The sequence below is a fragment of the Silene latifolia genome, unplaced genomic scaffold (genome assembly GCF_048544455.1).
Source record: "Silene latifolia isolate original U9 population unplaced genomic scaffold, ASM4854445v1 scaffold_350, whole genome shotgun sequence".
Lineage (NCBI taxonomy): Eukaryota > Viridiplantae > Streptophyta > Magnoliopsida > Caryophyllales > Caryophyllaceae > Silene > Silene latifolia.
The window spans coordinates 30,255-46,721 of NW_027413280.1; the positions used below are offsets into that span (position 1 = coordinate 30,255).

At 36.2% G+C, this 16,467-nt stretch overlaps 1 protein-coding gene across 1 annotated transcript in view; it reads left to right on the plus strand.

The window, feature by feature from the left end:
• The first annotated feature begins 3,403 nt into the window (after positions 1–3,403).
• Positions 3,404–16,467, plus strand: part of LOC141639349 (oxoglutarate-dependent flavonoid 7-O-demethylase 1-like) — a 48,843-nt gene continuing 35,779 nt past the window's right edge. Inside the window, exons 1-2 of the mRNA XM_074448499.1 lie at positions 3,404–3,756; positions 3,840–4,084. Of these exons, the coding sequence (XP_074304600.1) occupies positions 3,505–3,756; positions 3,840–4,084 (497 nt within the window). The 5' untranslated portion in view covers positions 3,404–3,504. The remainder of the gene's footprint in view (positions 3,757–3,839; positions 4,085–16,467) is intronic.

The following is a 16,467-nucleotide window of genomic DNA, read 5'->3' on the forward strand; positions in this document are numbered from 1 at the left end:
CACGGGGGTTGATTCACCGTGTTGTGGAGAACTAAACATAAACCTTCGCACTACACACACAAGTTACAACTTCCACTTACTTATCCAAAACAAAGAGAAGAGAAATAACTAACATGCAATTTAACAATCAAGCCTTTAGCTATGTTGCCCTTCCCCGGCAACGGCGCCAAAATTTGGTAAGGACAAAACTAGGTGTCGTAAAATACTAGAATTAAGCTACCAAATTAACAATTTATAAGCCAAACTATACTCTAGACTACTCTAAATGATAAAGTAATATAGTGCAAGTAAGGGTCGGTCCCAAGAGAAGGTCTTTTAAGCTAAATATTTGAATTGTAAACTATTGACTACTAAAGACAAGAGTATAAACAAACAATGGTTATTCACAATGTCAAACAATAGAGAGACATGAAAAGGGGGGTTTTTGAGTTGATTGGTGACATGAAACAAAGTAACATTTGCAAACTTAGTCTAACAAGCAATATAACAAACACTTGGTGAGTAAGATGATTCAATAATTAAGAGAACTTGGTGCAATTCTTCCTTTGTAACCAACAATGGTAAAGTTTAACTCTTTAATAATTCTCCTCCTAATTTCTACCCAATACTTTCAAGTCAAGATAATAACATGCACAAATTAAACTGTCTATGCATGTCCTCCAAGTTTAATCAACAATTCATTAAATCATGAGTGCAAATAAAACATGAGCATTAAGAGTTGTGCCAAGACAAGAAGCTAAGATCAATTCTCACAAGATTAAACCATACAAATGAGAAAAGACATGAAATTTCCTACTTATTACATGAATCCTTTAAACCAAATCAACATACAGCAAGTTTGCTCCAAACAATCCTAGATAGATTAAACCATTTCTCTAGAATTTGCAATAGTTGAACAAATAAGAAGCATGGATGGCCAACCCAAACATAATCTCATTCAACATGAAGATTAAGCATAAGGAAAGATCATTAGATAAATAAGAGGAGATTAAAAGAGTCTTACAATACCAAAGTTGGAGACTTTGGATGAATTACACCAAGAAGGGAAGGATTTAGCCTTCCATAGTCTTCAAAACCCAAAGAAATAAGGAAAGATTACAACTTTGAATGGAAATAGTCTCTAAATTATTACAAGATTAGAACCCTAAAAATGAGATTAGATGAGATGAAAGGATGGTAGGTGAATGTTTTAGGTCTTCAAACTCTCGGGTATAAATAGGGCTTCACGAAAACCTAGAAAGATTTCCACTTAAGAAGCCCAAAATGAAGATTAGAAAACCCAGTAAAAAGCAAAGCTCGCGAGAGTCGCGCAACTACTATTCTTACTGCTTCACCCCTGTTTGCGCAGGCGCTGATGTGCTCGCATTTCTGGACTTCTATTTTCCACGAGCTAGACCTCTTCAATTGCCTTCATTTCTTCTATTCTTCATTCTTACTTCTCCCAACTGGCCTTCGGGTTGCAAGTGATCCTCTCGTGCCTTGTCTTGACTTTTGAAAGGTGCTCTATCGCCTCTCGGGTTTCGTGCATTAAGATCAAGTATCCAACCGAGGTAAAGTGCACAAGTTATCACCACATAGCCAATTGCCAAATGCTAGGAAAAGTGTACTAAAAGACCCATATTAAAAGACACGAGGGTGATAAAATCACCCCCTTAGACCGACACAATACATTAATATCAGGGAGGCATAAATATGTCTATAAATATGACTCATCACTGACCGAGTGAGGCTCTAAAAGCATAGGTGTTACAAGATGACCTTTTTGTGAACTTTTGTCAAGGCTTAACCCAACAAGAAGAAAGGCTTGTGAATGCCGTCACCGGCGGAGGGGTGGACAACTATAATGTTGTGGAAGCATATACCTTAATCTCTTGAGAGGGTAGCCGCTAGCACAAGGAATTATGGGAGGAAAAATGATCGTAGCTCAAGAAATGTTTCCTCAATCGGTTCATCATCAACTAATCAAAAATTTGAAAGTGAAATGAGCCACATAAAGCGAATGGTTAAATTGGGGGAAGGGAGTAATCTAAATCCGAGTTATACAAAGGTAATACAAAAGGGGGAAGGTTAAATTGGACCACACAAATACAAAACCCTACATGCAATTGAATTTGAACCACCAAAACACATTACCCACATGAAACAAAGGAAATAGGGAAAGTTAACTGAATTGACGAAAACGGAAATTGTGAAATTATCTAGCATTGGAGGGAGTATATAAGTATAATATAACTATTAATTCTCGAATTCTCATTTAAACCGGAGATATCCGTCCCAAGTATGTTCATCCCCTATCTATTAAAAGTATAGTTAATCTTACAAATTTATATGATATCATCTAGAGCTGTTCATGGGTTGTACCTTGCGATAACCCGGCCCATCCGGCCCACATTTTTACCGGGTTTGGACAACATTTTTTTTTTTAAAATGGGCCAAGGGTTAACCCGGTTTGGCCCAATTTAGTAAATGGGCCGGACACGGACAAGGAAATTGTAAGATGGGCTAGCCCACCCGGCCCGCTAAAGTACTACAAGTAGTCGAGTACCTCTTAAGTATTTTGTATCTTTAATCCAACCTACTCATTCAAAATGCTCTAGAAGTACCAATACATATATACTCATATTCTATACTGATTTGGAGTACTAGAAACTCTTATGTATGTTATTAATGATTTCATTCACTATTTTGGTTGTATTGTTGTACTTTAGTTTTAATTTTTGCTTAGTTTTATTTTAGATTTGGATAGCTAAGTAAGACTCATTTCGATATTAACTTTGCAATTTTATCACTTGAAGTCTTCAATTAATTTGTAGGTTCACAAATTAACAGATATATGTAGGAGCCCGGTAGCCCACGGGCTGCCCGACTTTTATCCGTAGGGCGGGTAAGGGCAAGGATAAGTGGCCCATTATTGCCCTGACCCGCCATTGCCTATTGTCTTAAAGGGCAATTATTTCCTTTTTTCTAAACCCATATCGCTTTTGAACAATGACTCTAATATCTTCTTATTTACATAAAATACAGTCTATATGACCCACCATATTTGACATTTCTATGGTATTATCCCACTTTTTCATTTTAATAAACATTTTTTATCATTCACTTGTTGGACTTATATTAATATAATAAACTCTTCTTAATACATGCGCATAAAGCATAAGTACTAAGTGGAGTTGAATGGAGGGAGTATAAGATTAATAAGATAAAAGTATAATACATAACGGAAGAACAAAACATTTGTCTCATTCACACAAATGGTATATTACTTTGATCCGTTTTATTCTTAAGACGGATATATGCGTGTTAGACAATTTAGCCTAAAGTATTTTACCAAATTCAAATAATTCGAGACACGTGAGAAATGAGAATAATACGCTCAACATAAAAGGATGGGGCAGTTGGAAGTTGGGATCCATAGAGCATTGATCTCCTAAAAAGTAAAGCTAAGGTTTGAGTGGAGCAACGAGTATTGTTCGTTTGAGAAAGAAAAGGATTAGAATTAGAATGGGAGAATCATTTGGGCAGCCTATGAAGCTAGAATTACCAGCAATACCAGTTCAAGAGCTTATTAAATCTACTACCAATCTAATCCCTCAAAGATACATTTTCCATGATACTATCAATGCCTCTTCACCTCCTTGTATGGACACTCCTGTAATTGATCTTCAGTTACTCTTGGATAATTCTTCATCTTCCGAATCCCTAGACGAACTTGGCAAGCTTCGTTCTGTTCTCTGCTCCTGGGGCTGCTTCCAGGTATATTCTTAACTTCTATTTTTCATTTTAACTGTTGTTGTGTGGTGACCTTGCTTTTCATGGAATTGTTGACGTTCTTGCAGCTCATAAATCACGGAATTCCGAGCTTTGAAATCGATAAGCTCCGAGCAATAGCAAAAGAATTCTTTGCCCTTCCCCATGAAGAGAAGCAAAAGTACTCGAGAACCGTAGATTGGTTTGAAGGGTATGGAAGTGATACAGTGACTGAGGGAGAGCCTTTCAACTGGAATGATAGGCTACATCTCAAAACTCACCCTCTTCATCACCGTAATCTCAAATTTTGGCCTCAATTTCCACCAAACTTCAGGTCATTATTCAATTCAACCCATCTCATATCTTATTTTATCATATATCATCAATTAGTTCAATCCCAAAATCTCATATTATATTATATCTTAGTGTAAATAAAAGTGCGTTCATTTGATTTTAAAATAAATAAATGTAAAATACGTAAGGATGTTTTAGCCTTTATTGTGTAAAGGGAACTATAGATCAATTTTAATGCTAACAAATTTGATTAACAATAAATATTGCTTAGATAGTAGTTAATGCTAAACTAATCGACACTTATTGGATAGCAAATTTTTTCCCTTAGATGATAGTTTGGAGAGGTTTGATTGGTAAAACAAAACAAAAATTGACAATCCATTTGTATTTTAATTCGTTTAACATTACATGTGTTACATACAATATGTACACGCCTCCTTTCTTTTGATCTCTGAATTTAAAGTATGATAAACGACTAATATAGATGCAGTCATGCAATATACCCTTAAGCCTCTTAGATCCCTACTTTTTGAACCTATCCTCCCCGCCTCAACCATGTGTTTCAGATCTTTATTATTGTCAATGCCTCTTGAAATGTTTCTGACAATGAGTTTAATGTGCACTTTTTTCATCATCAAAATATTCTTGTTACTCAATTTCTTTTTAACCCTGTTGACTGTCATATCAACTCTCGGTGCTACTTTAAAAGTTTTTCTTTAGGCTTCTCTTATTCTATAGAGTGCTCTTATCCTCACATTACCATTCTTTTCACGGCCAACCTTATGATTATGTTCCACATGTATCAAGCATCGTAATTTTCTTTTCTTTTAACTTTCTTGGTGGGGGTATACTCGCACATAATGTTAGTCTCTCCTTTCGAGGTATGCCTGTTTCGCGTTCCTTAACATGTCTGTTCCTCGCTTTGTCAGCTCCTGCTTACCTTCACTCCTTTAATTTGACCTTCATCCTAGACTCTTTTAAAATCTTAACCACTTGAACTCTTCTTGATTTACTCTGATCTTTTCTCCTTAATCTTTTGGTGGTTTTGGTCAACTCAGTGTTAAACCCCTTGGACACGCAGTGACTTTCTTCTATTCATTTTCTTTGCTCTTCTTGGTCTATTGCCAATACTCTTAAAATCCGACCTTTAACACCTATTAACCCAATCTATTACGCCCCTCCTGATTCCTCGTGGCACAAAATGAATTTTTTAGCCATCTGCTTTTTTGGTTTGTATTGGTTGGATTGCCCGAGATCATTTAGAGACTCCTTTTTTAGTGTATTACTTGTCATTCAAGTTGACCTTATCTCCCGTGCAATCGCGTGGGTTATTAAAACTTAGAATATTTATGAAAAGGTAGTGTAAACTTGAAATTGTTCATGTTAAATTTTCCATGAAAATGTCGTTTCATAATATTTTTAAGGTGTTTTCTAATTGATCATACGAATAAAAAAAATTCAATTGGCTTTACAGATTGAACACATAAACGCATATCAACATATAAAGAAACGTAATTAAGAAATCATTCTATTTTCACCAGCGACACCGATCTTTCGCCAAATATTTTTTTTATGTGTGCGCACTCCTTCTTTCAAATGTTTTTTTTTATCTACATATTAATCATTTAGTAATAAAATATTTAGTAAAATAACATAATTTTTATTATTAGGTCAATATAAGCATGGTGAATAATGAATATTGTTGAAACATTAAATACTATAATTTAGTTTTTTTAAATTATTTGATTTCAATTTTGAAAATGAGGAAAAAACGGGGTTATAATGTTTATTGTTGAAACTGACTGCTATCCCTAAATAGTATGATAATAACCTATCCAAAAATGACCTGAACCTCAAACAACTCGACCCAGTGGCAGAGCTAGAAATAAACCTCAGTGAGGGCGAAAAATCTCAATAGGGGACGAACGGGTAATGGTTTAAGGTAATCTCGGAAAAAGTTGGAAAATTTTAACTAATACGATGAAATTTCCGACCGGCTTTCTCCCCTGGTTGCCCCCCTAACTCCACCACTTACCCAACCCGACCCATTTCGAACCAATTTCTTAAAAACTTGAATTTTCCCAACCCGAACTTGACCCAGTTGGCTCGTTTGCCAGGTCTACTCCGTCCCATTCATTTTCTTAGGTTTGATTAATATATTCCTCATAGAAATTAAAAGGATAAATAAATGATGGGACGTGAAAAATGTCAAACTTTTTTTTTCTAAGCTAATTTATCGTGTACCTTTGAAGCAAACATCCTTAGTTATTTAATATAGAGTATATTACTACGTGTGTAGTAGAGATTGGGTATCCCAAGAAATTTGTACACATTTAAATGTTAGAATGATATACGCAAATACGCAACTATAACAAAATTACAGTATTAAACTCTATTTCTATATTATTTTATATATATGTTATTTTTTATTAAACATTATTTCTATATTATTCTTTACGTTAATTTTTAATTTTATTTTAAGTGTGTAAAAACCTTGATCTTACAGACGTTTTATGTTGTGAATTATCATATTGAATAATGCGTATAAAATATTAAACTTTATTTCTATATTATTTTATATATATGTGAATTTTTATTAAACATTATTTCTATATTATTCTTTATGTTAATTTTTAATTTTATTTTAAGTGTTTAAAAAAATTGAGCTTACAAATGTTTTATGTTGTGAAATATCATATTGAATAATGCGTATAAAATTGGAGACTATGAATATATTTAAGTTTTTTTTCTATAGTATATCGAAGTTTTCATATATATAAATGAACATGAATATTTAGAAATAATCTTCTAATTCTAATAGAAAAGTTAGAAAAAGTAATTTAAAGTAATAAGTACATGTTTGGGCCAAAATCCGCTTATTGGCCTGATAAGGGATCGGTCCAGGTAAGTTCATCTAGCGAGTTGAGCCAAGGAGCGTACAACGATGAGAAAGCCCGCAAGTAAAGAAAGTATGCGTGTTGAAAGTCGCCAGGGAGATTTCAGGGATATTTCAGGGAGATTAGGGAGACTGGAGGAAGAAGATCTGTTTATGGAAAGAGTTGTGATAGAACTAATATTCCTTACCATAAACCGGGTAGGACATATCTAGGGTTCTTACCCTATAAATAGCCAAAGAAGCAAGCAAGAAAGGCATTCAAGATCTCACGCATACACGCGACATATTGTGCTAGCTAGATTTACACTCCGTCTCCATTGTACTCATTCCCATATTAACAAGCTAGTGCAATCCTTGGAAGGGTACCGTCCCTTCCAGCGGTCGTTTCCCACATTGGGTTTTCCGCGTCACCAAATCTCACGTGTCAACCTCTATCTACATATTTAATTCCTCTATTTCATATTAAACACAAATATACATTCAATACGCAACGAGTAAGACCGCATTGACCTTGTATAACTTAATCCGGTAAAAAATTACCAAAACAGTTTGGCGCCCACCGTGGGGCATTGTGGTCGTTAATCGTTGATTACTCAGACATATAATGGACAAACAAACATCATCAGGCATGTCAGGGAGCGGTCAACCGTCGATACCACCCAATCCAGTTCAGAATCCAGCATCGGCGGCACAAACTCAGGCCCTCGGGCACACCCCAAGAACCACATCCGTGGCAAAAGTCACTATGCCTCCCAGAACTCCTGCTGTGGTGGCCCAACCCAGATCAGACAGGGGCACAACAAGTTCAGGCCTTACTCCACCAAACAGTCCAACACAAACCCTGCTTAGTGGCATGGAGAATCTTCAGAAGATCATGGAAGATATGCGAGAAGACTAGAGAAAGGCATAAGCTGAAGCAAAGAAGACAGACAGGGAACTCTGGGCGCAGATAGACTTTCTGAAGCAGCAGTCCAGCACTCCAGCCAGCATGCAGAATGAAGGTCGGGCCCTGGTAGTAGATCTTACCCAGGGGGCATCAAGCAGCAGGAGTCAACTTCGACAGATACCAGCCGAGTTGGTAATAAGACTAGATCTAACAACAGTATCAACAGGAGAAAGGATAACCCCACAAGGGCTAGGATACCTCACACCAGACAGCTGGCAGCCAGCCAGCCGCGTAGAAGTACAACCAGGTAACCTCCCAGTTGGTAATTTCATGGTAATTAACCAGACACCGGGTGCAGGATCCGCAGGTAGCCCGCAGGTAAGCTGGCATCAAGGAACGCTCGTGACCTCAACCCCATTAGCTACCACGCCGCATCAGAACCTTCAAGAGTTCGGGCCTGGAAGAAGCACCTCAAGTCAGCAGGTAGCAGACAGACGAATCTCAAGCTCAGGAAGCCTGACCAACCAGCAGTATCTGAAGCTAAGGGAGATGTTGAGCAGGGTCCCAGGATTGCCACCTCCACTGGAGAAGGCAGCACCCGATAGTTATGCCGACTCACCATTTGTGCATGTCATATCCATTGTTGTCATGCTAAATGTGAACGCCCGCGGTTATACAAAAGAATAAACATATAATTAACAGCGGAAAATACGTAAAATTTTAAAACTTTGAGACAGGTCGTGGAGTTCACTGAAAACCTTTGAAATCTATTTAACCTAATTACTACTTTTACAAAATAAAAACATAATACGAATAGAAATATGCAAGGAATCTCGGATCCCTCCAAATTTAAGAAATGCAATAACGAATGATAATTAAAAGGATGTATCGTTGCCTCAACAACATTCGCTAGCCACTCGTCTTGTAACCCCCAGCATATAAAACCGTGTATAACATCGACATGTCACTTGTCATTCATAAAAATGAATGCCACGGTCAGTGAGGAGTAATTCAGGTGTCTTACCAGCCGTATTACAATGTAATAAAGTAAGTACAACACAAAATCCATCAGTTTATGAAACATACAACATAGAAAAGATAAATAAATCATGTGATAACGGAACTTACACCTTTCAAAACGTATCCCACTTTACTACGACCAAACACGACATCGTAGTAAAGGAAACACGAGGACAACCCATGACCAAAATGACGTACTGGACTGCCGTCAATGTACAAATGCTAAATCAACCATAAAGAGTAAACCACGATCTGCTGGTAGGACAACTAAATAGCATCACGCTCTCGGGATACAACACATACCCCGACAATCATCGGACTACAACACATAGCTGATATAAGCAGTCCTAGCTTAAGTACAGTACCGGCCTTTCGGTAACCTGACACTATACTCTCGGAATACAACACATATCCGATTCAACGGCTACGGTAACTTCCCGTAACCCCGAGACTCGTAACCGGGCTACACCACATAACCACGGCCAAGTAACTTCAATCCAGCCACCTAATCCACGACACATGAACTAGGATCCGAATTGAAACGATCGTAACAAATGAGATTGATTACCACTAGTATAGAATGACAAACACACTTAGACTCACTGTACTTACATATCTAGCATGGACTAACCATACAATCCAAAGGTGGAAACAACTACGAAATACGGGAATGGGAATAAACACACTTAAATACGAAAATACCACCATGTATTGGCCGACCAATCTATCTAGCATCTCGTACCTATTCCAACATAATTAAAGTACATATACGACCCATAATGCTTACTGTCTCACCTGCAACACAGTACAAATATAGCAAGACAATTCCACAAAATAATATATCATTTTATTTTATCAAAACCGCATCCAAAACAATACCTACCTGCCAGTATACGCCGTCTCAACTATACAATACTCTAACTAGTATCCAACAATCTCTACATGTAAATATAAATCGTCTCAACTATACAACGGACTAACTATTATCCAAAAACGATACTTACACGCTAGTATACACTGTCTTAAATATACCACAACTAAACAAGATCCCAAATAGCATCCCAAAACAATCCCTACATGTCAGTATACACCGTCTCAATTATAAAACAGATAACCAGCATTCGAAATAAACATATTTTACAAGTAATATCGAGTAACCCGTCATCGTTACCTTTTTCCGATCGAACTAGTCCTTCATGACTAACAAATCTTATACAAGACCGTCTATCTCAGCATCTACAACCGTCTTATAATAAATAAAGCTGAAAGTATAAATTGGGTTTGTAAAAATACATGACGAAAATGAATTTTACTTATAACGGAGTGACAGGAACGATAAGAGCAGCACTATAGAAGGAAAATCATTGGTAACAGATGACAAACGGAGTGGTAGAATCAATTTAAAATTAAAAAAAAAATTGAAACAGACGTAAAAGAAGAAAAAAGAAGGGAGAAGAAGGGATGATGCGTGAGAAAATGAGGGAGCAGCTAGCTAGCTAGCTATTTATTATACGTACGTTTCTTCATCGTTAAGAAATTTCGCTAGTTTTTAAAACCGTCTCGAGTTAAATTAATCGGATTTAAGTAAAAGTTTGAGAAATAAACGGAATCAATAATTAATATATTTACTGAGTGAAAATAAAAATAAACTCAGTTTATTAACGGAAATAATACGAAATCGGATCGAATTGGAATTCTTAGTGATTTTTACTAAATTAGCGGAATTTAACGAAATTGGTTAATTTAGCGGAACAAACTTAAAATAGCTAACTAGACGATTCTTCTCAAGTCCGTCTTAAGCCCACTTAGCTCGACTTTCATAAAGGACTCGTAAAAGGAACATAATTTATTAACGATTATTAAAAATTAACGTAACGAATTATAATGAAATAAATTAATTAGCTGAGAAAATAAATATATAAATCGTTAACCAACGTAATTAAATACAAATTGGCAATACAAATAATTTTATCCAACTTAATAAAATACGGGGTGTTACAATCACCTCACCTTCAAAAAGTTTCGTCCTCGAAACTTGAATGTAGAAAAAAACAAAACGCAAAGAAAAGACAAATTAGTCTTAAAAGATGTCAGATGACAAAAAGGATACCAAAAACAAAAGTTAAAACCAAAGCAATCATTTAAAAAGTTTTCAAGAATGGTTTATATCATTAGTCTCGCCCGATTGAACGATCGAGTGCCCGTCGCGAACAAGTACTCTGTCGTTCCAATTCCAAGACAAGCCAAGACAAGCCGAAACAAAACTCAAAATTAATGCGTTAACAAGTGACGAATCAGTTATTAGACGTCTCCAATAACAGGTCAAATCATTAAACCAACATCAATACAATTGAACTTCATATAAAATCTCAAATTTATATATACTGAAAATTTACAATTGGGTAAATCATATTTGCAAAAACAGAGAAAAATACAATCCGAAGAGAAAGAAAATTTTTTAATTTAAAGGAAATGACTTCTCAAAATTCTAATGTTGATTAACGAAAAGCAGTATAAACTGAATCGTTGGGAAAAGGAAAAGTAAAGAAACAATGAATAAATCGATGAGTAAACATATTAAGAAAAGTTATAAACAAGATGCTTAACGGACTGCGAAAGAACTTCGGAAGCAAAATTCCTAACTCGAAAAGGAGGAGTGCGAATAATAAGTGAAGAAAATGAGGACTTTAATCCCCGACAATGATCACCTAATATCCAAAGTTTCACTTTAGTATAAGGATAATCCAAATGAAAGAAAACGAAGTCAAGAACTTCATCGATAATTCAATGATTTCAGGGCACGGGGAAAAGTGAATCAAAACAATGAAACATGGATGAACGAGTTAGTAGAGCTGATTTCAGGGCACACGAGAGATGATATAGGATATCCAATACCAAAATCCAAAATCCATAAACTGGAAACAAATGGTATTCACAAATTTAATGATATTCTCTCAATTTTCAGCTTTCTGTTACTCACTAATCCACAGTTTATGCAAACGGTCAAAACCGTGCTACCGTCTATCAAATCTAATTCCAATATCAATATTACTATGAGTTTGATATTGTCCAAAATATACACCTCTACTACCATTCCATAATATCATAACGTTAATCATACCCGCTCCACTTCTAACATTACCTTTTCCATTCAACTCACTATTAAGCATCAAAGTACAATATTTCAGGCATCATTACCCACACAATCCCTAGGTTTATCCAAATGGGAACGGTCACTCAAAATCTAGCATGGGCTTTAGTTTATAAACCTCTACTCATAGAATTCCACAACACTTGAGAAAAGATCGTTTGGCATCTAAAATTCCAAAATAATCGGGTTTGGTACAATTGGTTCCCTAAGCATCCACCAGCTCGTCTATCACCTTCTCAAGGATTTTCCTCAAAACTCTCAAAATAAAATTCTATTCACTAACCAAACCATGAAAGTAGATCCTTAAGGTCACAATATCCCAAAAGATCATTGCCTAGGTTGTCTAAGCTAGCTAACACACCATACTCCAACTCGATCAACATTCTCCAAATAGAGTGTTATACTCTTTCTTTCTCACAAAGCATTATATGACAAACATCCAACAACTCTCATCCCAAATCAACTAGTCTCACTCTTGGCACAGTTCCCAAAGTAGCTCGCAATCATTGGTATGACAACCTTACCTTACCTAGATGTTCAATCACGGAAATTTATCGTTAAATCCAAATTCAACTTTATCTCTCAAGGTCAAATCAAACAAAAACATGCTCAATCCAAATAAGAGTGACATATCTCAAGGTCCTCTAATAACACTCCATCAAGAAAGATAAGGTATCTACGAACCAAGCGACAATAAAAGAATTCTCAAGGGTGGTACAACTCTGGTCAAGAAATTACTAGGAAAGGATAGAGGTTCGAAATGAGGGAAGACTAAGTCAACCAACAAGTTTAAAGATTAAGTCTAAACCAAGATAACGCACAAAGACAGGAACAATCGATGACACGATATATGAGCATAAGCATGAAATGGAGCATGATGGAAATAATAACTTGGAATATTATGAAAGGTTTAGATATGAATATTAAATGAAAGTTCTTGAAACGAGGTTAGTCTTAAGACACTAGAAGCAAACGATATATGGACAAGAAAGAGAACTAACCATGAAGGAATATGTCACTAGATAATTCTACTAATATTTTCCCAAAGGTTAAATGCTTACTTACCCAATTATAAAATTAGTTAAAAGACTATCCTTACTAATAATCTCAGTGAACTTAATTTTTCTCAAGATGGTTCACCGGTTATCAAATCACAAACCTGAAACCAGAAAGGTTACCAACAATAAGTATCAAAGTTTAGTCCTAGACACAAGCTCATCCCCGCACAATCGGTTCCTTGCATTAAATACACTCAACCTTTATCGCGCATCTAAGTTCCAAAATCTTCAAAACGCTATTCACCTGGATTCTCTAAGCTTACCCAACAATTTCAATATTCCAAAAGTCTAAGGCAAGCTTCTATAAGTTAGGGCAGAGGAAAGAATAAGACACGAAGGATAAGTCGGAAAGATGATTCCCAACCAAGAACAAATAGTGTTTTAGAAAAGTAACAAAGAATAATACCTTTCATTTTAGCAAAACCCCAAGTTAATATAATGAAAATTATTCCTATAAATTTAAGATGGTTTCATCCTAAACAAGACTATATCCATCCAAGATCAAGTCCAACTACCGAGTATACTGCCAATGTAAAGATCTAGGTTCGAGTATTCCCAAAATATTTCTCACAAGGATTTTCAGGCTCTCTCCAAAACCGAAGTAATCAATCTACCTAAAGGTAAAGTAGGGCATGGTACTTAAAAGATGTAGAAGGAATGTGAACGAACCAATAAAGAGAAGCCGAAAGAAGAATTCTTAAACATAGATTTCAAATGTCCTTGACAAGAAGAAATAAGAGTACGATCCATAGCAAAGAAAACGAATGGAATGATGAAGATATCAAAATTAAAAGAATAAAGCGAGCAGTACCAAGAACGGGTAGAAAATACGAGGAAATAGAAGTGCCCCTTCTTTTAGTCTAACAAATCATCATACAGTACAACGACCACTTTCTCTCTTTTTCTTCACACGTCGACAATCTGGTAGTCGAATCCAAGTTGTATATAAACCTTTCACCAAAACCAACAAACAGATTAGTACTTAACAAGTACAAACACACAAAGACTATCAAATTTGGTCCTTATTTCTACCCATCTCACCTATTCTAGGTCAATTTCATTGGGGTTACACGAATGTGCGTTGGGAGCATTATGCTCTGATACCAACTGTGAACCTCCACGGTTATACAGAAGAATAAACATATAATTAACAGCGGAAAATACGTAAAATTTTAAAACTTTGAGGCATGGCCGTGGAGTTCACTGAAAACCTTTGAAAACTATTTAACCTAATTACTACTTTCACAAAATAAAAACATAATACGAATAGAAATATGCAAGGGATCTCGGATCCCTCCAAATTTAAGAAATACAATAACGAATGATAATTAAAAGGATGCATCGTTGCCTCAATAACGTTCGCTAGCCACTCGTCTTGTAACCCCCAGCATATAAAACCGCGTATAACACCGACATGTCACTTGTCATTCATAAAATGAATGCCACGGTCGATGAGGAGTAATTCAGTGTCTTACCGTAGTATTACAATGTAATAACGTAAGTACAACACAAAATCCATCAGTTTATCAAACATACAACATAGGTGGCCGGACTATATCGTTTCGGTTACTTGTCGTTAGGAGCACCTAGACCAAAACACAATTTATAACATCACCAACAACTCTACAATTAGTAAAGAGGCAAGTAAAGGTCGGATCCCAAGGGACGGGAATTGAGATGAGATTTCTATTGCAACTAGTGGTGTCTTAGGGGTGTCACAATTGGGGTTTGAATAGAAGATCACTTAACTAAATAGCAATGAAAGTAAACAAGCAAGATGAATTAAAAGGGATGTAAACAATTGATAAAAAGCACTAGGGTGTCATGGGGTCATAGGGGATTCATGGGAATTGATCATACAAACATGTTCTCAAATTCTAAGCAGGCAATTATTGTTGTGATGGATTGAGTTGGTTTATATCTTATAATCCTAGGAAATTTTGGGTCCTGGAGCCGAATCAATTAGATTGTACAACACCTACAAGTCGACTTAGTCTTCCCTACTCAACAACATGCATGGTCTAATGAGACTCGAGTTGGTTTATGTCTTACAAGTCTCATTGAAAAGATAGGTGATGGGTAAAAAATGCAAGGATTCATAGGCTCGCATTTCATCAAACATAACATGTGCATGAGTTGAGATCAAAACAAGCAAGCAAATAAACCATGAAAGCATATTAATTTAAGCATGAATCATTCCCCATGTTGGTTTCCTCTAATTACCCATTAACCCTAGCTAAGGAACTACTCACTCATTATCATGTTGAACATGCTAGCAAGGTTGTCAATCATACCAACAAAGTGAAACATGATGAATAAAAGAAAGTAATTAGCAATAATTAAAAAGGGATTAAGAGAATTATACCTACTAATGATTCCAATAATAAAGCAAAGAATAAAAGAAGTACTTGATGCTTGATTGGAAGGTTGTCAATCTCCCAATAATAACCCAAATAATCTTCAATTACCCAAAATAAAGGATGAACAAGAGAGAGATTAAGGAAATAAAACTTGTATTAAAACTTGATTAATTGTTGATTACAATATTAAAGAGAGATTTGATTGATATTAACTACACTAAAGATTTCTAAGAAGAACATGCTCTTCTAATTAGACTAATGGGTATTTATAGTGGGGATTAGGTGTAGGAATTAGGGTTAACTAAGGGCTTAAATGACGATTAAGTCCCTACTTAAGGAAACGCCGGTATTTTTGGAAGGATGGGCATCTTTCTTGAAGCTTGAAGAAACGAAATTATGCATGCTGGGAATCCGTGTGCGTCTTTAGCACGGGACGGGCGGTTCATTGTCTCTGCCCGGGCGTCTTGGAGTGAAGACGGGCGTCTTCTGGAGTTGCTGCTCGGGCGTCCTGGAGTGAAGACGCACGGATTGTGGGGGTGGAGGACGGACGTCTTCAGGACAATCCGCACGGATTGCTGTGCAGTTTCATTTCTTCTTCTTTTCTTCCTTTTTCTTCATAAGATCCTTGGGGATTTCCTCGGAGATGCAAGGATCTTTTCTCATCATTGCCCATTTACTATAGTATGTACAAAGGCCTTCTAATCTCGTCTCTCCTTGATGCTTGGTCATTTGAATTCAATCAATTTAGTCTCGTGTTGCCATGAAAATGCAAGGTTTGCACTCCTTTCCTACCAAGGGATCAAAACCTCAAAGAATATGCAAAACAAAGAACTAAAGACAATAAATGACCCAAATATGCACTAAAAAGCATGGGAACAAGGCTAATTCGGGGACTAAATATGCTCTAATTATGGTCACATCAAATATCCCCAAACCGAACCTTTGCTCGTCCCGAGTAAAGAGGTGACAAAGACTAGGACCATTATTTAAACTAACCTAATAACATAGCCGATATGAGACAATTAGCGGGTCTCACTCCGCCCCTTCAACTC